The sequence below is a fragment of the Schistocerca nitens genome, chromosome 3 (assembly GCF_023898315.1).
Source record: "Schistocerca nitens isolate TAMUIC-IGC-003100 chromosome 3, iqSchNite1.1, whole genome shotgun sequence".
NCBI lineage: Eukaryota > Metazoa > Arthropoda > Insecta > Orthoptera > Acrididae > Schistocerca > Schistocerca nitens.
In genome coordinates, this window is record NC_064616.1 from 737,481,296 (window position 1) to 737,504,629 (window position 23,334).

A 23,334-nucleotide genomic window follows, 5' to 3' on the forward strand; every position below is an offset into this window, starting at 1 on the left:
CATAGTGTGTCAAGAGTTCAAAGATTATTCTCAAAGATACAAAAGATTTACAGGAAAATGTTGCATGCCACAAAAAACATCAGTAAATGACAAAACAATACTAAATGCTGAAAATAAAAGTAAAGCGACCTATAAGGTTGGGATTCTGTTTCCTTGTTTCTTGTTTTACAATCATTTACATATAAAGACATGGGTAGGTCAATAAATAATACACAGAAACTACCGAATTTTCTGAATGAATATTTTTCAGTTACAGCAGAGAAACAACAACAAAAATTCCCACAGCAAAATGTCGTCCCAATAAAACATTATGAGGCAAGTACAATGATGTTAGCATTGCACAGCATGAAATCAGCGAAACATAACAAAAATTCAAAAAGAATAAGAAGTCAGCAGGCATAGATGAAGTGCAGGTCAGTGTATTTAAAGAATGTGTACACATTATACAAGCCCTATTAAACGACACGAGTCTTTCAGCTCATGTAATTTACCAGGGTATTTGAAACAGGGAAGAGTTGTGCCTCTACTAAAGAGAGGCTTATTTCTCTCCTGTTACCAAGTGAGGTGGCGCAATGGTTAGCACACTGGATTTGCATTTGAGAGGATGACAGTTCAAATCCACGTCTGGCCATCTAGATTTAGGTTTCCAGTGATTTCCCTAAATCACTTCAGGATAGTTCCTCAAAAGGGCATGGCCGACGTCCTTCCCCATCCTTTCCTAACCTGAGCTCGTGCTCTGTCTCTAACGATCTCATTGTAAACACTAATCTCCTCCCCCTCCTCCTCCCTGCCATCATCAGTCTTAAAAATACTAGAATTCATTGTGGAAGACAGACTAATGAATTACTAAAACAAATATAACCTCCTCAGTGAAGCACACTTTAGTTTCCAGAGTAACAGAAGTACAGAATCAGCTATAGTAGAGGTTACAATAGTGGTACTTGGTGTACTAGACAAGGATGAATGTGTCACAAGTATATTTTTAGATCTATCAAAGGCCTCCGACACTGTTGGCCATAAAATTCTACTAAGAAACTAGAAAAACTAGGAATATGAGGAATTGACCATGACTAATTTTGATCACATCTGAAACACAAAGCACAAAGGATGCAGACAGCACAAGCTTCAAATAAAGTGAATTTTTTAGTGAAACATTTATCAGATCCCATGCACGTTAATACAGATGAGACCATCATGGCAGCATTTGAGGACCCATCAGTAAACCACCAATTCTTTAAAGAATCGAAATCCCACATATAAAACAGCTTCAAACATTTGGTTACAAATACGTTAGTGTGTTAAATATTTGCTTTAAGTATATAAATGAGAAAAAGCTTAGGAAAGGCTTCAAATTATGCTGAAAGTTTGTTGGAAGTCAACAAGTGCTCTCATCATGAAACACTGGATGAAAATAAACTGGGTAATTTGTGCTACATTTTAAGCAGAAGCTAGTTTTTTTACACATGTAAACATTACAGTTTCAAGTCTTCGTCAAACATACAAAAGAGCTCTTTCTAAACACAAAATTCAAGATTTTTCAAGGGTACTGTTAGACAAAAGCTGGGATGAAGTGTGAAAAGAAAATAATGTAGAAGCAAAATTGTCTAAGTTCTGTACAATATTTAAACTATACTTTGAGCAGTCATTTCCAAAAGTATCCCATCATCAGCAATACCAATGAAAATGAGGTCAGGGTACCATGCCCCAGGTTCTGGGATGGGCGCTTTAGTAACATATCTGATATACATTAATGACTTTCCAGACAATGTTAGACAAGGGAAAAAAAAATTTCCCTTTTGTGGCTGCATATTAAACTGAAACACTTCTAGCTGTAGTAATGAGTTATGAAAAGTTTTTTTTCCCCATCTAGTGTTGTACTTGTGGGTATTACTAATATATGTTGAATTATTTTTTATATTTTTTCTCACTGTTTGCTTTTGTGCACTCACTAATTTCTCCTTAAGTGTTGAATTAAGACATTTGTGAGTGGAAATATGTATAGATGTTAAATATTTGTTTCTAAAACATTTCTAAACTTAGCTGTTGAGAAGCTCAATACCAGGCTTTTCGCACTTCCAGTTTTTATCAGTACGAATAAGAAAAATCTGGAACATTCTACCCTATTAATGTGCAACATCAACTTACAGTGTTAGTCTATTTGTTGTACATTAATTAATGAACTGCAATTTTTTCTAATGTAATGGCAAAGCCCTGAAAGCCAGTTCCTAATTCTTTGAAAGACACTTAACAATGTTTTCTGTTGGAGTCACCAACAGACTAAATTATAACACTTGTTTCATCTGCTGAAAGTACCAATTATGCTCGATGAATGTTGAGTAGGTCATTATGCGGTGTCACACTAGTGACACAATGCCCGACATTCTACATCCAGCGGTTGGCACTAACACATGTGACTGCCCTGCTAATCCATGGCTAGCTTGTAGACACACCCTCTGCTGCACCACCATCAAGCCACCTTAAGAAGATGCCGCACTGACGCCAGCCAGTCTAACTGTGGAGTTCACTTTGAGCCTTCACAATGTTACCAGTCTGTACCTCCATGTGCTTCTAATCATGTTTGCTTTCTGTCTTGGCACCCACCTATTCCTCGGCACCCACCACTGGACTGACTCAACACATTACATATGTAAGAAATAGGAGAAGAAGTAAAATTGAACTCTGTTAGACAGATGCATGATTCATACCTAGGTGGCAAAACTATCTCTACTTCCAACATTGCAGGAATTGTTCTGCACTACTTTACACCCTCTTTTGTTAGTAATGATCCACACCAGTTTATTGTAACATCATTACTTTAATATGGAACGGACTAAGTTTCACGTTAGCATCTCTGTTCCTATGGTGCCTCATCCTATTTCACCTTTATCAGGCTCTTAAAAATTGTATTCTGGTATTAATAAACCTCAAAATTTTCTATTAACATGTCTCAGAGCTACATAGTTCATTTTCACTAACTGTCCCTCATAATCAGACGCATAGGGCATTAACTATGGTGTTAACCAATTTTTTTCAGTCTGACCACTATGAGAATGTAAACAATCAAGGTCCTGTTATCTTTCTGTACATGAGTTGAAATATTCATTAATCAAATTTGACTATAACAGTTGAATGAGGCTTCCAGTTCATAATATTTCTTTTAAGAAATTCACATTGAAATCACTGCAAACTATTAACTGTTTCTATTTGTAACAGATGGCTCAACAAACAATGAAGATATTTCATAAATTGGCCAGTTTTATTTTCATACAGAGATTTCAGTTATTCATATTACATTCAAGTTGCCTCAATATTATAAGCTGCCTTACCAATTTCTGCAGATGCACGACACACATTCAAATTCCCTTTAGAGTGGATGTACTGAGAAAGATTTTAACTGTCCAGTTGAGACTATAATTAGGCTAGTATGATTTAAACACACATAAATTTGCTTGTTAAAGCGCGTGTACACACACACACACACACACACACACACACACACACACACACACACACACACACACAGAGACAGGAATATTCATATTCATCACTACATATTGCAGTGTATATCATCATAAATTTAATCACATCACGTCAAAGAAATGAAAAATGCATTTCACAGCTTACCTTCAGAGAGCCTTAGCAATTTTTCTTTTAAATCTGCTGGAAATTTATTTTCTTTCCACTGAGACTCAAAACATTTAATTCTCATCTTGAAGTCATATTTCATATCCTGAAAAACCATTTTAAATTACCCTAAATTCAAAATATGAAAGTAAAAATAAATGCAGTTTAACACACAAGATCATTTACTTATCAACAATAGAGAGTACCATTGAAGTACAGCTTGTGCAGATATGTAGAAGACATTTTCTTCTGTCTTTTTGAACTGTTGTTGTTGTTGTTGTTGTTGGTGGTGGTGGTGGTGGTGGTGGTGGTAATGAGTCTAAAATCAAGGTCTATAGAGTAAAGATCCTACTTCCAGGATATTATTAATGCACTGCAGGTGAATTATAAGGAAGAGTGAAAAAACAGAAAAAAATGCTAATTTCAGAAAACAATGAATGATAAAAATATATTCAAACAAGGACTGAAGGAAACCTAGCAAGGGAAACTGAAAAATAATAACTATCAAAACAGAAGCTGTAGACTCAATCAAAATCAACATTTAATGTACCGTTAATGATGTCATTAGAGACAAGCTTAGATTAGGGAAGAATATGAAAGGAAATCGGCTGTGCCCCTGCATTTTCCTAGAATGATTTGGGGAAATTATGGAAAACCCAAATCTTGATGGTCAGATAGGTATTTGAACAGTCATCCTCCTGAATCTGAGTCCAGTGTGCTAACCACAGCACCACCTTGCTCAATGGAAGAGAGTTGTGAAGAGGAAAATGAGAAGAAAATACTGCCATGTAAAATCACAAGTATAGTAGGAGCTGAAAATATATCCAAGGACAGACTGCAATCCATTAAGTTTGAACATATTTATCTTGGGAGGCAAGGATACAAAGGCATAATCAGAATCAGGAAATTAGGTGTTTTCCCTGTAAACAGAATTTGCAGACTAGATGATGTGAATCATCTCTCATATTTCCAGTAATGGGGCTGCAATATGTGATACTGTGAAGCAGGGGCAGGGGTAATGGTACCATTTTACAGGAGACTGCTGACACAGGAAGGGACCTTCAGCAGTACTAGCATTCTCAGGTTGTAATAGTGTCTGACAAGTGAATTATGGAGCATCAATGGGAAATGGAATACTACCACGAAATATGAGCCTGTAAGTTTGGGTAATGTCTCTCATTTCTGATCACACTGCATAAATGTCACAATCTTGCTGCAGAAGCCAATCATGTCATTCATGTTAAAGATGAGTGGAAAGAATAATAATCTGGTAATATTTGCTGTCTAAGTTAATATGGTCTGAGAGACAAGCTAGGGAACAGACTCCTTTGCTGCTTTTGATATAGGGAAGAATTCATGATACTAGTGTAATACACTTGGTTTGAGATGATTCATCAGAACAGGACAGAAATTGTAAAGTTGTGGTGAATAATTATAAAATATAATTTAAATACTGTCCAGTCCCTGAGCTAAAAATTCATTGGTTAGTATCCACCCCATAGCAATTTACATACATAACCAAAAAATATTTCCACTGGAGATTGTAAAAAATTATGAACATATTGACATTTACATTCATAAAGATGTTACAATATTACAATCATACTTTTTATTGAAACCTTCTTGGTAAATAAAGTCTGAAATAGATATGATGGATTTTTTTTAGAACTCTAGGGGGTTTTCAGTTTGAGTACAATAAGTTTCGTCATTTATGTCCTCTACAAAATGACAAATTAAGGGTTAAAATAACAACTCAAACTATAGCTCAGTTACAAACAAAATCTATATGCAGCAGCCACCTTAATAACACATTAAAATCTTGTTTAATATGCCACATCAACTCTGGATAAAATTCCAAGTTTTCAATGACTGCCTCCTCCATCACCGTCAGGGATTAAGTCTGACTGTGTTGAAACTGGTAAGGCTTCCACTTGTATACCCAAGGATGACATGTGGCTAGAATGGTGCATGCTGAGATGGCACTACCTGTGTCCATCAATTATGTTTGAACTTTTTGTCCACCATCGCCTGCAGTACCACTACTTACATCAAGTGGTACATTATGATAAGTCTTTCTCTGTGCCCTTTCTTTGTCAAAAGCACACTCCAATGCACTGTAAAAATCAAGAGGTAGTTTAATTTCCACTGTTTCCCTTATCAAAAAGCCCTAATAGTTTTATGTACGAGCCAGCAATATCATATGTTCAAACAAGATTTAAATTATTCAAAGTTTGTCAAAAAAGCCAAAATTCTGACAAACCTATGAGTAACTTAAGACCAAGAGAACCCATGCCACAAAGGTCTGCCTAAAATACACAAAGATGGCATACCACTGGGACCAAATGTTAGTGATCAGCTCTCCTACATACAGGCTGGTTAAATTATTGGTGCCTGTAGTTGAGCACTATAGACATCACATTAATAACACAAAACTGTTCACAAATATCATAAAGAAGATTACGATAGGCCCAAGTGAAGTCACAGTCACTCACGATGTAGTCTCCCTTTTTATGTAGGTACAGGTGGAAATAAATTAAAACTACTGGCTATTCATATCTCCCCTGAAATTTTAAAACTGTTTCAACACACTTTGAGATGGTGTAGGCCTACTTTTCGTATGGTTGAAATTACTGTGAAACAACTGATGGAACAAACGTGGGTTTGCTGGTGTCACCAGCTATAGCTATTTTTTTCCCACGGAGGATTCTGATGACCAAGTGTCAAGCAGTACCCCTGCCTATCTATTCTGCTCTTTCAGATATGTTAATGATACAATTTTAATCTGGTCACATGACAGTCAGGCTGTTCAGCAGCTCATTGACCACACAAACAGTGTACATCCAAACATAAAATTTACAGTGGACGTGAAAGAATGGGAAGTCGTCTTGTGTTGGTTGAATGAAAAGCAGGTAGCCTGGTTGACCATTCTGTGTACTGAAAACAGATGCATGTGGACCTATATCTCAATAAGCATAGCTTTCACCAGCTGGCTGAGACAGTAGCTAGGATAAACACCCTGATACACAGAGCCATGACTATTTCAGGCAAGGACCACCTCAGCTCAAAGATTATTCCCCTGATGATGTTATTCAGAAGTAATGGGTATTTTGTCCACTATATTGGGTCAATGTTGTTGAGGAATTCAAGATATGATATTGTTCAATCAAGCCAGGAGCATCAGCACACAAGTTCTGTGGTGCAAGAACTTGGAAGATGGGTCGAATACTACACAGGCAAGGAATCACACCAGTCTTCCAGCCACCCTAGAAAATTAAAGAAATGTTGCAAACTGTTGGGCGGTAACAATTATGCAGGGCAGTCAATACAGACTATTATTGATCACTGTAGTGAATATCAATGGGACCTTAAATACAGGAATTTTGAAAAATCGGTGGTGGCCAAGCATAGAAAGTTAAATAAACACAACATTATGTTTGAATGTATGAGAATTCCGAGCCACGCAACAAGTTACTGGTACTCTGTGATAATGGAAGCATTGGAAATTAGACTACGGCTTGATTTCTATAATGCATTGAAGTGTGCACTTGACAAAGAAAGAGTGTGATGGAATACTTCTCATAGTTACCTCCTGATGTACACGGTGACACTGCAAGTGACACAGGACAGCAAGTGCAAATATAATTTATGGACGTACACAGTACCACATCAGCAAGCACCATCTTTGTGACATAACGTAGCCAATCGGATGCCTTCCTCTGGGCACAAAAGTGAGAGCCTTGCCAATTTCATGACAGTCAGACTTAGTCCCAGACAATGTTCATGTAAGAAATCATCAAAAGCTCAGGATTTTATCCAAATTTGATGCTGCAAGTTAGCCGAGAACATTTTATCCACAATCTCCATCGCTTCGTAGCTGCATTAAAATCTATTCCCTGATAATCTATTCCCATGTGTTTTGAATTTAAATATGCATGGCAACCTTTCTGCATTTGTTGAATAGAGTGTTACATGAATTATAACCAAAACAGTGCATGGTATACCTGTATGACATAATTGTGTATTTAAAGAATATTCCTGAACATCGGGAGCAGTTACGCCAAGAGTTTGATCATCTGCGCGCAGCACGATTAAAATTGAGTTTAGAGAAATGTCATTTTGTATTGCAAGAAGTTCGGTATTTGATTCACACTACAGGGCAGGGTGGAATTCTTACCGATCCAAACCTAGTCGAAGCTGTTCAAAATTTTCCAACACCCACAAAGCTAAAGGAATTGCGATCTTATTTGGGACTAGTGAATTTTTACCATAAGTATGTTCCAAAATTTGCAGAAATTACAAGACCTCTCATGCAGCTACAACAGAAGGGAGTGATGTTTCACTGGCCAGCTGAGCGTGGACGATGCATAGCCAAGATGTGGACTGTTATGTGAAAAATTGTGTTCTGTGTGCTCATAGAGCAGCCACCTGTCATGGGAGTCATCGCGTGGATGCTTTGTGGTAACACACTGTCGCCATCATCCTGGAACACTGCCACCACAAAACACCATGACTGGGGCAGGAGCCGGGGATCCTGGCCTGCCGACACCAGACAGCAGTGACCTGTCCGGCTGCCATGCCTCCCACCTGCCAACACAACAGAGGCCCATAGCACATGGTTCCAGCTGCTGCAGTAAATCTGTTCAAGGCTGGAGTGCCACTGTCGAGGCAGCAGATCCGAGTTATGTCAGTACAGCAGTGGGAACACGTTAACATCTACCAGTCACCTCAGTCGCCACCAAGAATGTTACAAGTGGAAGCAAACCTCGCCCAAAGAGACCACAACCAATGTATTGCAGTTGATCAGTAAATGTTGTTATTCTGTCATCAGAAGTCATCCGTGGACATACCCTCACCATCCTTTTCCTCACACCCAGCAGAGAACCCAGGTTTGAATCTGGTGATGGGCAGTGAAGTCACATGGCTGCTAACACGCCCTGCTTACACTGGTATCAGATGTGGCCTCCTACAAATGTGTACCATAACTTAGCCAGGATGACAAAAACCAAAGCAGACATGTCTGACTTGCTCTCAAACACATGTAAATAAGGCAGTTCAAGATTTTCCAAGTCTTAGGTTTGATAAACATGACAGCTAGGAATGAAATACAAGGCCCACAAATTTCATGAACTTTTTTTAAAACTTGACATGATACCACTCATTTGCAGGCCAAGTAAATTAAGAATATATTGGGCTGGAGTCATTACCAAGGATGTTACACTATTAATGGTAAGAGAAAATAGGATTAGACCTAAAATACTTCCTTAAGGGGCTATTTGTCTTACACAGGATTTTCAAGCATAACTTCAGGTAAGTAATTTAAAAATCATCCTGAAAGGACAGTCCATATGTATGTACGAAGACAACTATGGCTGCCCCTTCAACTGCAATGTGGGGGCAGCTCATTTCATGAGAAAAACTATGGGCTAATCTGGTATGACTGATATGGAAGCGACATACACTCCTGGAAATGGAAAAAAGAACACATTGACACCGGTGTGTCAGAACCACCATACTTGCTCCGGACACTGCGAGAGGGCTGTACAAGCAATGATCACACGCACGGCACGGCGGACACACCAGGAACCGCGGTGTTGGCCGTCGAATGGCGCTAGCTGCGCAGCATTTGTGCACCGCCGCCGTCAGTGTCAGCCAGTTTGCCGTGGCATACGGAGCTCAATCGCAGTCTTTAACACTGGTAGCATGCCGCGACAGCGTGGACGTGAACCGTATGTGCAGTTGACGGACTTTGAGCGAGGGCGTATAGTGGGCATGCGGGAGGCCGGGTGGACGTACCGCCGAATTGCTCAACACGTGGGGCGTGAGGTCTCCACAGTACATCGATGTTGTCGCCAGTGGTCGGCGGAAGGTGCACGTGCCCGTCGACCTGGGACCGGACCGCAGCGACGCACGGATGCACGCCAAGACCGTAGGATCCTACGCAGTGCCGTAGGGGACCGCACCACCACTTCCCAACAAATTAGGGACACTGTTGCTCCTGGGGTATCGGCGAGGACCATTCGCAACCGTCTCCATGAAGCTGGGCTACGGTCCCGCACACCGTTAGGCCGTCTTCCGCTCACGCCCCAACATCGTGCAGCCCGCCTCCAGTGGTGTCGCGACAGGCGTGAATGGAGGGACGAATGGAGACGTGTCGTCTTCAGCGATGAGAGTCGCTTCTGCCTTGGTGCCAATAATGGTCGTATGCGTGTTTGGCGCCGTGCAGGTGAGCGCCACAATCAGGACTGCATACGACCGAGGCACACAGGGCCAACACCCGGCATCATGGTGTGGGGAGCGATCTCCTACACTGGCCGTACACCACTGGTGATCGTTGAGGGGACACTGAATAGTGCACGGTACATCCAAACCGTTATCGAACCCATCGTTCTACCATTCCTATACCGGCAAGGGAACTTGCTGTTCCAACGGGACAATGCACGTCCGCATGTATCCCGTGCCACCCAACGTGCTCTAGAAGGTGTAAGTCAACTACCCTGGCCAGCAAGATCTCCGGATCTGTCCCCCATTGAGCATGTTTGGGACTGGATGAAGCGTCGTCTCACGCGGTCTGCACGTCCAGCACGAACGCTGGTCCAACTGAGGCGCCAGGTGGAAATGGCATGGCAAGCCGTTCCACAGGACTACATCCAGCATCTCTACGATCGTCTCCATGGGAGAATAGCAGCCTGCATTGCTGCGAAAGGTGGATATACACTGTACTAGTGCCGACATTGTGCATGCTCTGTTGCCTGTGTCTATGTGCCTGTGGTTCTGTCAGTGTGATCATGTGATGTATCTCACCCCAGGAATGTGTCAATAAAGTTTCCCCTTCCTGGGACAATGAATTCACGGTGTTCTTATTTCAATTTCCAGGAGTGTACGATAGTAGATTCCATCTGGGAGGAATGGAAGAAGTGTCATGCATCTATTATCTACCTGAAAGAATGGAGTTTATTAAAAGGGGCAGTAGCCTACCAGAAGTTGCTCCATCTCCAAGTGAGTAGAGGTCTTATTTGCACCCACAAGCCATTGCCTGGGATCGTCGAAACAAATGTTGGGTGAGTAATTACTCCTCTAACCATTCCCTTGGATACCCATATTGCTTGGGACCCACAGAAAGACAACAGATCAGGCAGTGCAATAAAGGTCAGGGACCAGAAAGTGAATACCTGAGATGATAGAGCAACTACAGAACCATTGAACGAGAGGTTGGAGACCACTCATTGAGTCTCTACAAATTAAAACATGGTTGAGGGTGGTCTTTTCCATAAAACGTAGAGTTCTGTTAATTACTATCAGCTGTAAAGGTGCTAAACATTCCCAGCAACCAATATTGTTCCTCACCAGCGACAGATGTAAACACATATCCTGTACTATCCTTGCATTTTGAGCTGTCAGTATGAATGATGGTGGCACCTTGATACTCCTGGAAAACTGAGAGCATGAGAAGCTGAAAGATCATGTGGACCACCAAACCTTTAATCACTGAAATAGATTGGTCATAACTCATGGTCTGGGTACTAACCAAGCAGCAGTGTGCAGAAATACACAGTGAACTCTTATTAAAGGGGATACAAAGAGATTTCGTAGAGGCTTACACAAACGAAATGACACATTTTCAGTGACTTACTGGTCTCATACAGATATGATTTTATTTATATAAACTGAAGCGAAGATCAAAAATTTGAACCAAGGCCAGGAATCGAACCCAAGTCTCCTGCTTACTAGGCAGATGCATCAGCCATTAGTGACCAGGAGATTGTCTATGGGATAGTCCAAAACATGCCAGTGATCAGTCTTACTACATAATGATGTACTACATCGAATAATTTCAAAACCAAGGCCTTGCTGAGCCATAAACCTGTCAACCATAGTCCAGTTCAGACAAGACCAGTACCCAGTAAATATGGAGTGGAGTAGTGCAATCCATGCCCCAGCAGGTATATGGGCCAGGAAGTAAAGAGAGCTTAGCTTTTGCATGACACTAGTCTTTAGTTCATGACTATGGGGAAGCCACGTCAGTTTTTTTTCTGAGAACCTAAAATCAGGGCTGCACAACAATGTCCAAGAGCTGGGTACCCAAGTAGAGTTCTGGTCCACAATGAACTGTGCTAAATCCACAGAAAGGCAAAACTCATGTTGCCATGGGAGGAAGATGGAAGCCACGTAAAAGCTTCCACACAGAGACCCTTCAAACGGGCTCCTTGGAGCTCATGTTCAGCCAAGGTTAAACACTGGGAACTATACCAAATGCAAAATTCGTCGACATATAGGTCTGATGGAGGTCATTTGCCCATTGATGGCAATGAGAAAGTGTGTCACACTTAGCATGAAGCCCTGATGAACACCATTCTCTTGGACTCCTGGGGAGTTGTTGAACCATGTACCCACTCTTAACTTGAAACCATCGGTGGTATAAAAACTGACAAAAGTTGGTAAATAACCCTGAAAGCCGCAGTCATGAGAGTAAGTAAAACGTGACAGTGCCAAGCCGTGTTTTATGCCCGGTAAAAAAAAACTAACATAACATGTTGGCATTCAGGAGAGTGTCTGTTGGACTGCTATTTCCAACCTAACCAAATGGTCGATTGTGAATCATCCATCGTGATAAGCACATTGATATCGCAACAAAAAACCCTATGATTTGACAACCCAGTGTAATTGTTGGACTACCATCCTTTCAAGCAGTTTGTAGAGCACACCAGTGATATTAATCAGTTAGCAGGTGTCAATGGACGTAGTGTTATTGCCTGGTTTAAAAATAGGGTTGATGGTGCTATCTATCCACTGAGAAAGGACAGCACCTTCTAGCCAAATACAGTTGAAGACCCTGAGCAGATGGAAACTGGATCACATTCAAATGCTGAATGCTGGATCGTCTGATTATGAATTGAATCAGAGCATGGGGTAATATTGTGTGGCAAATCAAGAACCTAAAGCAGTTCTCAATCAATGAAAGATTGATCACATAATTCAGTATAGTAAGTGTGTGTGTGTGTGTGTGTGTGTGTGTGTGTGTGTGGTGGGGGGGGGGGAGGGGGGGGAGGGGGGGATTTGAGAAAAGAGGGATATCTTTAACTTGTCATTTACCCTTTAGAAAGGCTGCCAGGTAAGAAGAGGATGCAGACACTGTCACAAAGTGGATGATATGGTGATCAGTAAGAGCTGACTCATCAGTAGAAATACCACCATGAATGAGGAGACCCAGAACCATTGTTACCTTTGGTGGCACAGTTAACTATGGAGATTGCTCCACATCTGGGATGAAGTGGCATACATTCCCAAGGAGGACACACAGCACTCCATGTATTTCTTCTTACTGCCTTTAGTTAATTAGTGAGCCTCTGCACTGAGTCACATAAAAGTGATGAGGGCGGTTGGTGAAGGATGTCACTTGAGACATTGCAGGGCCCTTTGTCAGTACTTAAGCTCTGTTGCAATGTCTTTGATTCTGCATGGTACTGGCCGCTGTTGAAAGTGGTCCCATACAGGGGAGGAGGGGGTGGGGGTAGGGGTGGAAGTAACAGCAAAGATATACAACAGCCAATTGGCTTTTCGGAGACCTCAGCATGGCAATGCCAAGAAAGGATCACTGCAACATCATAGCTATCACGAAGATTGTCATACAGTGACCAATGCAGTGAAGCCACAAGATTGGGGAAAAAAGAGAGTAAGGTCAATAGCCATAAAGATGCCATAGGTGGATATGAGTACAATCATTGGCAAGGCATAGATCGAGATCAGAAAGAACTTTGTTGATCAGACGATGAAGTGGTACTCCTCCACAGGTGGTGGTGGCGGTGGTGGTGTGCACTGAGAGCCCTCACGTAGAAGAAAGTAGTAGTAGTAGTAGTAGTAGTAGTAGTAGTAGTAGTTGTTGTTGTTGTTGTTGTTGGTGGTGGTGGTGGTGGTAGCCATCGCAAGGTAAATAAGTACCAGGAGTAAATCAATGTTACAGTGATTGCTGGGATCACTCACACTGTTACTGTTTCAGTGTGGTACTAGGGGGACTCCACTCACTGACATCTGTACTAACCAATGAACAGACCCCTCCATAAGCTCTCTCGGGATCAGTACTGTCCAATCGGAGTGCATTGTAACCTCAGAGAGATGGAGAATGGTTATCAGTGAAATACATTCCTTGGAGAGCAATACAGATCACAGAACAAGAGGGCACTAGTTGTAGTTCTGGCTGGTAACAGTAATATCCATTGCTGCTCCGCTGATGGCATTAATTGTAGTTCTGGTTCGTGACAGTAATATCCATTGCTGCTCCATTGAAGTATCAAGTTAAGGAGGCCAGGAGTACAAGTCACACCCAAGACCACTGTCTGTTACCTGTGGGGATGGAATAACAATTGGAAAAGATTGCTTCAGTGTCCAGTGGCGTGGGAGGATCTGGCACCTCCTGGGTCAATGGATTAGTCTTCTCCCAAGAATTCTTCTCTATCTCTAACTAATTTAGAGGGTCAGCTCTCTTGTGAGGTCTTATGTGCTGTGGAAGTAGGAACTTAAGAGTAACGAGCTGGCCTAGGGCCAGTAGTTCGTGATTTCTTCAGCCATTGGCATCTGTTGTGTCACTGGTCCATAGATTTCTGTGAAGGGGGTTCCCTAAAAAGAAATCCTGACAACAGACAGCTCCATATGAGGATACTGCTTTTTCAAAGATGGTTCTATAGGAACCCATCGGCTAATTTACTTGTGGGAGTAAATACTCGACGTACTGTTGATGACCATGCCACAGCAGTGGCAAAAGCTGATACCAATGAGACTACTTCCAAGCTTCAAAATATGAGAAGTGATTGGGGACAGTAAGTTCCTGAATTTTGGACTTCTTAATTAGGAAAGCCCATTTCTTAGATCAGGGAGGGTCGTCATCTCCAACAGAGAATCTCGTGTGTGTGTGTGTTTGCTCACATTTGGATCTAATGGGCGCCTGGGCACCCAACAACGAAGTCATCATTGCCCTTACACTTCTTAAAAGAAATGGATGTGGAGATGAACTAAAAGTGTTGTACACACATGCACTCAAAATGACCACACAGTCACTCTATATAACATGCACTAAAACCAATTAGGAGAGAAGATAGCTAATCAAGAAATTAAAACACAGAGAAAACAAAACACAGAAGAACTAAATGAAAAGCACAGGGAAATGTTGATGAAATCTTCTCCGGCTTCCATGGGGGTAGCTGCGTCGAAAATCTGCGATGTTTCGATGAGTGTCATTCTCATCATCTTCTGGGGAAGACAGAAGATGATGAGAATGACACTCATTGAAACGTCACAGATTTTCGATGCAGCTACCCAGATGGAAGCCCGAGAAGATTTCATCAACAGTATACACTGGGAAAGCCTACATTCACAGGAAAATGCGACTGGCTGATCACTTACAAAAAACTAGGGTGAGCCAGCCACCATTTGACACATTAAGAATATCTCCCTAAAATCTTTTTAGGAACGTTGGACAATTCACAAAACTTTAAAACCTTAACCACATTTGTTTGATCATTTCATAAAATAGACTGGAGATCAGCTGGCAAACCCACTGCAGTCCACAGGTCGACAAATAAAATGCAGTGCAATAAAATGTGACACACTGTGGTCTGCACACCACAAGCACCACACATTGCAGGGTCCTCTCATCGGAGTAAGAATCCATGCATCATAGAGCTGTGGAATATGCAAAGACGAGTAAGGAGGACTTTGTTCCGCCAACATAACTGGAAGGAAGTACTCCACGGCCGAATTGTCGGCTTGATGGGACAGAGCTTGTTATCAGTCACTGACAGCCACTTGCCTTCCCACCAACACAACAGTGAGGTGATAGCATGCAAGGGGACAGCACACCGAAATACCTAAGGATCATGACACGCCTCCTTGGTTGCCCGATCTGCCCTTTCATTCCCCACAATTCCAATGTGCCCAGGTACCCAGCAGAAAGACACGTCCTTCCCCAGTTGTCGTAGTTGTAGTAGGGCATCCTTGATACTCTGGGGTACTGTACCTGCTGGGTACAAACACTGGAGAGAGTAAAAGGGCACTCAGAGAACCTGAGCAGACGAGAAATCTAACACCGGGAGAATGTCTCACGTACTCCAGTGCTCGCAAGATCGCATATAATTCTGCATCTAAGACAGTAATTTCTGATGGCAGAGAAACCAACAGAGTCCTCTGCTTAGACCCATCCATAAAAAGAGCTACATGGTCATGATACTCAGATAAAATATAAGAGAATATCACATTAAAAGTGGAAGCAGGAGTGCTACCTCTCCTGTACCACACCAAATCTAAAATCACTCTGGGCCATGGCAGACGGTTAAAACCCTGAATTTGGGGTCGTACTGGCTCCACACCAAGTGACACCAGCACATGCTGCATGCAGATTCCAAATGGCATCGTGGCTTGTAAACCGTTGAAAAAAAGGCATTCCACAGGTGGATGAGCAACAGTATGGTGTGTGGGTGAACTTGGAGCTGCAAGGATCTGATACACCATGAGGATCTGGTGCCAGATGGTAAGTGGCAGTTCCCCCGCCTCAGCACAGATGCTAGGTATAGGACTGGTCTCATAAGCACCCGTGGCCAACCGAATCCCCTCATGATTGACAGCATCAATGATCCGCAAGTAAGAGGGCCTCGCTGACCCATACCCCGTGCAACCGTAGTCCAGCCGCGAATGGTCAAAAGCCCAATGAAATTGAAGGAGACGGGCCCTGTCCGCTCCAAGACCTGTGGTTAAGGCACTTGATGATGTTCAGTGCCTTCAGGGTTCTGGCTTTCAGGTCTTGCAGATGTGGCAACCATGACAATCAGGAGTCAAAAATGAGGCTCAAAAACCATTGTGTGTCTCTAAAATGTAGGATGGTGTCCCTCATATTCAAGGCAGGCAAATTAATAAGATAACAAGAATGATTAAAATGAACACACACACACACACACACACACACACACACACACACACACACACACACACACACCACTGGAGGAGGAACAGAAAACAGTAAAATTGTCTACAAATAAGGAGCACTATACAGGACTCCTTACCGTAGATGTGATGCTGTTGGTGGCTATGTCAAACAGGGTAACACTTAAAACACTGCCCTGAGGAACACCATTCTCATGTTCAAATCACCAGCTTGAGTCCTAAAAAAACGCAGAGGCAGGAAAGACTGAATGAAGATGGGGAGGTGGCCACGAAAGCCCTATTGATGCAGTTGTGTGAGAATACAGTATCTGAAAGTAGTATCGTATATCTTACTTATATCAAAGCTAGGAGGGTCAGATTGTAGCAGTGGACCGAAATCTTCGGAATACACACTGATAGTGGCTAAGGATTTGCCTGGTCTCTAACAACCAGACGAGACGACAGCTAACCATTCGCCCAATGGTCTTTCCTACACAGCTCGTTAAGGCAATACTCCGATAAATACTGGGACACATGCAGTCCTTTCCTGGTTTGAGGAGAGGAATCAGAATTGTGTCCCTCGAGTTGGGAAGTTGCCTGGCTGCCATATTAGATTACAACATTCGAGGAGAATTTCCTTTGATGCTGCTGGCAAATGTCTAAGAATGCAGTACTGGATTTGGTCATGACCAGGTGCAGTGTCATGAATCTCAGTCAGTGCCAACTTGAGCTCCCACATAGAGAAAGGGGAGTTGTAGGCCTCAGAACTGTTGGACCTGAAGATCAACTTTTTCCTCTCCACAGTCACACAGCAGCGACGAAATGCCGGATCCAGGCTTGCATTGGCAGTAGTTCGTGCAAAATGCTCGGCCAGCATCTGAGCAATGCGTCTGGGTGTTGTTTGGAGGCACCCCTGTTTCAGCACTGCTGCTATCAGTAAATGGCTGTGTTTACTGGAAGTCCTCCAGATGGCTTCCCATACTATTATAGACGTGGAACGATTGATGGAGTCGAGGAACGCCGGCCATGACATTTTCTTACTCTTCTTAATTCGAGCCTTGGCTTTCATGACTCTTAAGGCCCTGAAGTTGTCTGCTGTTGGCCAGCATTTAAAATGTCTAAGAGGCGCATGCCTTTCCTGGATCGCGGAACGGCACTCATCTGTCCACCAAGATACTGGTTGTCTCATAAGATGACCTGAGGACTGTGGCAAGGAGAGGTCAGCGGCACAATGGATCACTTGTGTGATGTGGTCCACCCATCCTTGGACGCTGCCGCAGTGTTTGAACACAGCCAGCTGGCTGGAACGCATCCAGTTAGCCCTGCTGACCATCCACTTTAGTGGCTTAACTTCACATGGTGAGCCATTTAGTATGTGAAGGGGGATTGGGAAGTGGCACTGGAATGAAGGTCGTCAATGACCTCCCATTGAAAAGTCAGCGAGGGCAGGAGAACATAAAGAGGGGTTGATGGCTGAGAATGACCCAGTAGCAGTAGAGAAATGTTTGCGAGTACCTGTGTTGAGAATGCACAGCTCGTGAGATGTCATGAGGCCCTCCAAAACCCGACCCCGAGGGCACGTATTGGTCGAGCCCAACACAACATGATGGGCATTGAAGTCTCCCAGGAGGAGGACTGGTCACAGGAGTTGTGAAATAAGATCCGGGAGAGCCTCAGAGTCTATTGCATCTTGCAGAAGTAAATACAGTGAGCGAACAGTGACCCTTCAACACGCTGAATTTGAACTGCAACTGCTTGCAGGGCTGTAGCCAAGGGGAGAGAAGAGGAGTGGTGCGCATTAGTGACAAACACTGCAACACCTCCCTTGGCCCTTTCCCCCGATTAGTCATCCTTGCGGTATAGTGTATATCCCTGTAGCACAGGGACATCTGTATCTTTAAAATGCGCTTCTTGTAATCAAAAGCACAATGGGTGTGCCTGTGCTATGAGTTTTAGTTCCTCCACATGAGCCCTGAACCCATTCAAGTTCCATTGTAGTATGGAAGCCATGTCATCAGTGCGGTTTTACCTTACCCCTACCTTTGCACCAGGAAGCTGAAGCACCTGTATAGTGAGGGGGAGTGGAGGGGCTGCCTTGATCCGAGGTATCTAACTCCATGATGTTCTCCTCATCAGTGAAACAGGAAAGAATGACGTCTGAGGGCGCTTGCGACAGCTTTTGACCTGAATGTTGTAAGCCTTTCCCTGCACCCTATCCCTTCAAGGATAAGGGGAAAGGGGGCATTGAGAGGAACTCTGCTTTTCTTGCACCTTCTGGGTGCTTGCTGCGAGACTGCTGTTGGTCTTTCCTGGTACAGCTGCCTGGATTGCTTTGCCCTTACTCTTTTTTTCCTTGACATGTACATGTGCTAGTACAGATGGTTGTGGTGGATACAGGCACACTAGGCGTCATCTGTGTCAAAGCGTCTGCCTTGGGAATAGGTACCTGCACCATGGAAGAATATGATGTGGCAAAGACGGGGGTTTCAACGCCTTATATTCTTTTTTGGCTTCGGCATAGGGGATCCGCTTCATCACTACCTCCTGTATTTTGCGTTCAGCAAAAACAGGGCAGTCTTGGCTCCAGACTGGGTGGTTCCCAGAGCAGTTGAGGCAGATTGCTAGAGACGGGCAGCCAGTCCCAGCATCATGAGCGGCTTTTCTGCAGTTCCCGCAGATCATTTCACCTCCAGAACTCATGGTTGTATGGCTGAAATGCTGACATTTATAGCATCGCATAGGGTTTGAAATGTAAGGTCGAACATTAAGTCGAAGACGTTCAGGATGTGTTGGAGAATTGAATGTGACAATGAAAGTGGCAGTCTTTTCAGTTGCTCCATATCTACTATTCCCTGGGATGCCCATTCTTGCTTCAGTTCTGCTATTTCCATGATACCTTGGAACGTGACAACATCCTTACTGGAGTTGAAAGAGTTGTGCGCAGCTCAACAGTGTCTGTGATTTCTTAAGAAGTTCTACCTGCTTTGACCTATTAGTTTCAACCAACAATGAGCCATTACACAATCATTTTATAGATTTCAATGTTCCAGCAAGGCCTTCCAAACGCTTATGGATATAAAAGGGGGACATTTTTTCAAATGTCCCCTCCTTCCTCTTTATCACCAGAAACATGTTATTCACGACTCCATGAGCCTTGTTACTGCAGCCCAAAGTATTCTTATTACTAGGACGACTTGCCTCCCTCATCCTTTTGGATGAATGGGTGTGAATACTCCCAGGTGGTACACCCGTCCCACTGGGAGGAGAAGAAGATGATTTCAAGGGCTCCATCTTGGTCCGACAAGCAGCTAGGGAAATAAGGGTCCACTCAGACAGAGCCTCGCTTGCCTGAGTAAGCCTTATACAGCTGAGGTGTGGCAGGTTTCCTGTTAATGACTGTTCCACCTCAACAGCCATACATACCATCAGTGTGCAGCACACCTTGAGACTGATCCTGTTCCCTGACACACATAATGTTCCACCGCTGCACTGCGTGGTGGTCGCTGAAGCATGCCCAGAGCTTACAGTGACAGGGGACTGCCGGCACTTACCACTCCAACTCGGGAATCCCAGTGTCGTCAAACCTGTACCCAGCAAATGAATGCTGAGCCCGTGAGAACTGGTTGGTTGGTTTAAAAAGAGGGAGGGGGTGGGGGGACCAAACTGCTTGGTCATCAGTCCCTTGTTCCCAGTAGAACAATTACCCAAGGGAAAGAAGAAAAAGAAGACATACGGCACAATAACAGGAAAAAGGAAGAACCCAGAAGAATGACAGAAGGACAACAAACACTACAATAGACAAATCAGGACAAGAAAACCACAGACACACGCAAGGAATGGGGAGAAGAGAGTAAAAACAAGAAAGCAGATTACCATGGCTGGCTGACCATCAGAATAAAAAAAGGAGAAGATAGCCACTCTGCAACACATTAAAACCTCCACCCTAAAAGCTCTAGTCCAGCAAGAGGTGGACGACTGTTAATTGGGAGCCACAGCGACACTAAGGTGGGTCCTTGCGATGGAGGAGGTAATCATGTGTGAGCCACGTATGACCAATGCAGAGCCGACAAAGGACAACTGATTCACTGATTCACTGTGAGAAGTCCCCAGGGAAGACTTCCACACATCCACAGTCTCCGTAATGACATGCAGTTTGTTGTGCATAGTGTTATGCCACTCCGTCTCCCAACGCATAAAAACCCTTCAGCATAAGGCACAACGCAGGTCAGTGTCAGAGATGCCCACCTCCAGGAGCGGTTTCCACGTAGCCTGTTTGACCAGCCTGTCAGCAAGTTCGTTGCCTGGGATTCCGACGTGCCCTGGGATCCACACAAACACCACTGAATGATTGGACCATTCCAGGGCAGAGATGGACTCCTGGATGTTTGCTACCAAAGGATGGCGAGGGTAGCACTGGTCGATAGCTTGTAAGCTGCTCAGGGAGTCAGAACAGAGAAGGAACGAATCGCCAGAACAGGAACAGATGTACTGAAGTGCACGAAATATGGCCACAAGCTCTGTAGTGAATACACTGCAACCAGTGGGCAAGGAATGCTGTTCGATATGGCCTCTGTGGACATAGGCGAAGCCAATATTACCATCAGCCATCAAGCCCTCAGTGGAAACAACTGCCCCGGAACATGTCAAGAACCGAGAGGAAGTGACAGCGGAGAGTGGCGGGGTTAACAGAGTCCTTAGGGCCATGTGAAAGGTCCAGGTGAAGCTTCGGCCAAGGTTTACACCATGGCGGTGTACGTGAAGGGACCTCAAATAGAGGTGGTAAAGAGAAGGGACCGCATGCAAACTGCAATCATGAGCCCTGACCTGGGCTGCCGATGCAGGAGATGAACTACCGTTGGTGGGAAAAGGAGACGGTAATTCAGATGCTCAGGAGAACTACGAATGTGTGCAACATAACTGGAGAGCAGTTGTGCATGTTGGATCCACAATGGAGGGACTTCAGCCACCACCAGGACACTGGCCACCGGACTCATTTTAAAAGCTCCAGTTGCTAGGCAAACACCACAGTGGTGCACTGGGTCGAGTAAATGCAACACTGAGGGTGCTGCCAAACCATAAACCGTGGGATTGAACAAGGGCTCTGTATAGCTGCAGCAGCGTAGAGCGATCTGCACCCCAGTTGGTGTCACTCAGGCAGCAGAGAGCATTGAGGTGCTGCCAGCACTTCCGCTTAAGCCAACGAAGGTGAGGTATCCAAGTGAATCAAGCATCAAAAACCAGTCCTAAGAACTGATACATCTCCACTACAGTGAGCAGACCATCATTAAGATAAAGTTCAGGTTCTGGATGAATGGTACAACGCCAACAAAAGTGCATGACATGACTTCGCAGCTGAGAACTGGAAGCCGTGGGCTAGAGCCCATGACTGCGTGTTGTGAATGGCTCCCTGTAGGCATCGCTCGGCAACACCAGTACTGGAGGAGCAATACGAAATGCAGAAGTCGTCCGCATACAGAGCAGAAGAGACATGGCCCCACAGCTGCTGCTAGGCCGTAAATGGCCACTAAAAATAGACACACATTCAATACGGAGCCCTGTGGAACGCCATTCTCCTGGATATCGGGGGGGGGGGAACTATGGGGGGAATCAACTTGGACACAGAAAGTATGGAACATCAGGAAGTTTTGGATAAAAATCAGGAGCAGGACCCGGAGACCCCACTCATGCAATGTGGGAAGGATAAGACATCGCCAGGTCGTGTAGTATGCTTTACATAATTCAAAAAAGACGGCAACCGGGTGTTGGCATCTGGAAAAGGCTGTTCGGATGGCAGACTCTAGGGACACAAGATTATCAGTGGTAGAGCAACCGAGGACCCAACCGAACCTCTGACACACCATACATTCCAGCAGCTTACAGAGAGCGTTGGTGAGGCTGATGGGCCAATAGCTATCCAAATCAAGCTGATTTTTACCCAGTTTTAGCACCGGAATGATGGTACTCTCCCGCCAATGTGATGGAAAGACACCATCGCACCAGATCCGGTTGAAGATGACAACGAGATATCGCTTGTAGTGAGATGAGAGATGTTTAATCATCTGACTGTGGATCCAATCCAGCCCAGGAGGTGTGTCGAGGCTATGTGCAAGTGCACTGAGGACCTCCCACTCTGTAAATGGGGAGTTATATGGTTCACTGTGTCACTGTGGCGTGAGGACTTTCCATCCACCGTTCGAGGGTGTGAAATGCTTGGGATAGTTCTCAGACGCAGAGGCTCAAGCATAATGCTCAGGAAAGTGCTCGCAATACCGTTTGTGTTGGTAGAGAGCACGCCATTGATTTTAACGCCAGGGACACCTGTTGGGGTCTGATACCCACAAAGACCTTTGATCTTTGTCCAGACTTGGGAAGGTGACGTATGGCACCCAATGGTCAACACATACCTCTCCCAACACTCCTGTTTCCGTTGCTTTATAAGCAGCTGGACATGGGCACGCTTAAAGGCTATTAGGTGCTCTATGTAAGGGTGCTGTTATGTGCTTATGTCACTGCAGAGCTCGCCGACACACTTTAATTGCCTCAGCGACTTCCAGCGACCACCAAGGGCCTGCCTTTCGCTGGGAGAGCCCTAGAGATCGCATTTTCTGCCGCAGAAACTATTGTTGTAGTGACCTGCTCAATCACAACATCGATGGCACCACGATGGCGGGCAGGTGGGGGGATTCAACAGTGACAGCAGAGGTGAAGGCTATCCAGTCTGCCTTGTTTAAAGCCCATCTGGGTAGGCAACCATGGGCATTACGCTGGGGGAGTGACAGGAAGTTCGCGAAGTGGTCACTACCA

General features: G+C 44.1%; 1 protein-coding gene across 1 annotated transcript in view; it reads right to left on the reverse strand.

Moving 5' to 3' along the window:
• The window catches only part of LOC126248712 (steroid receptor RNA activator 1), a 61,719-nt gene that overhangs the window by 15,057 nt on the left and 23,328 nt on the right, over positions 1–23,334 (reverse strand). The window contains exon 3 of the mRNA XM_049950011.1: positions 3,625–3,730. Coding sequence (XP_049805968.1) covers positions 3,625–3,730 — 106 coding nt within the window. The remainder of the gene's footprint in view (positions 1–3,624; positions 3,731–23,334) is intronic.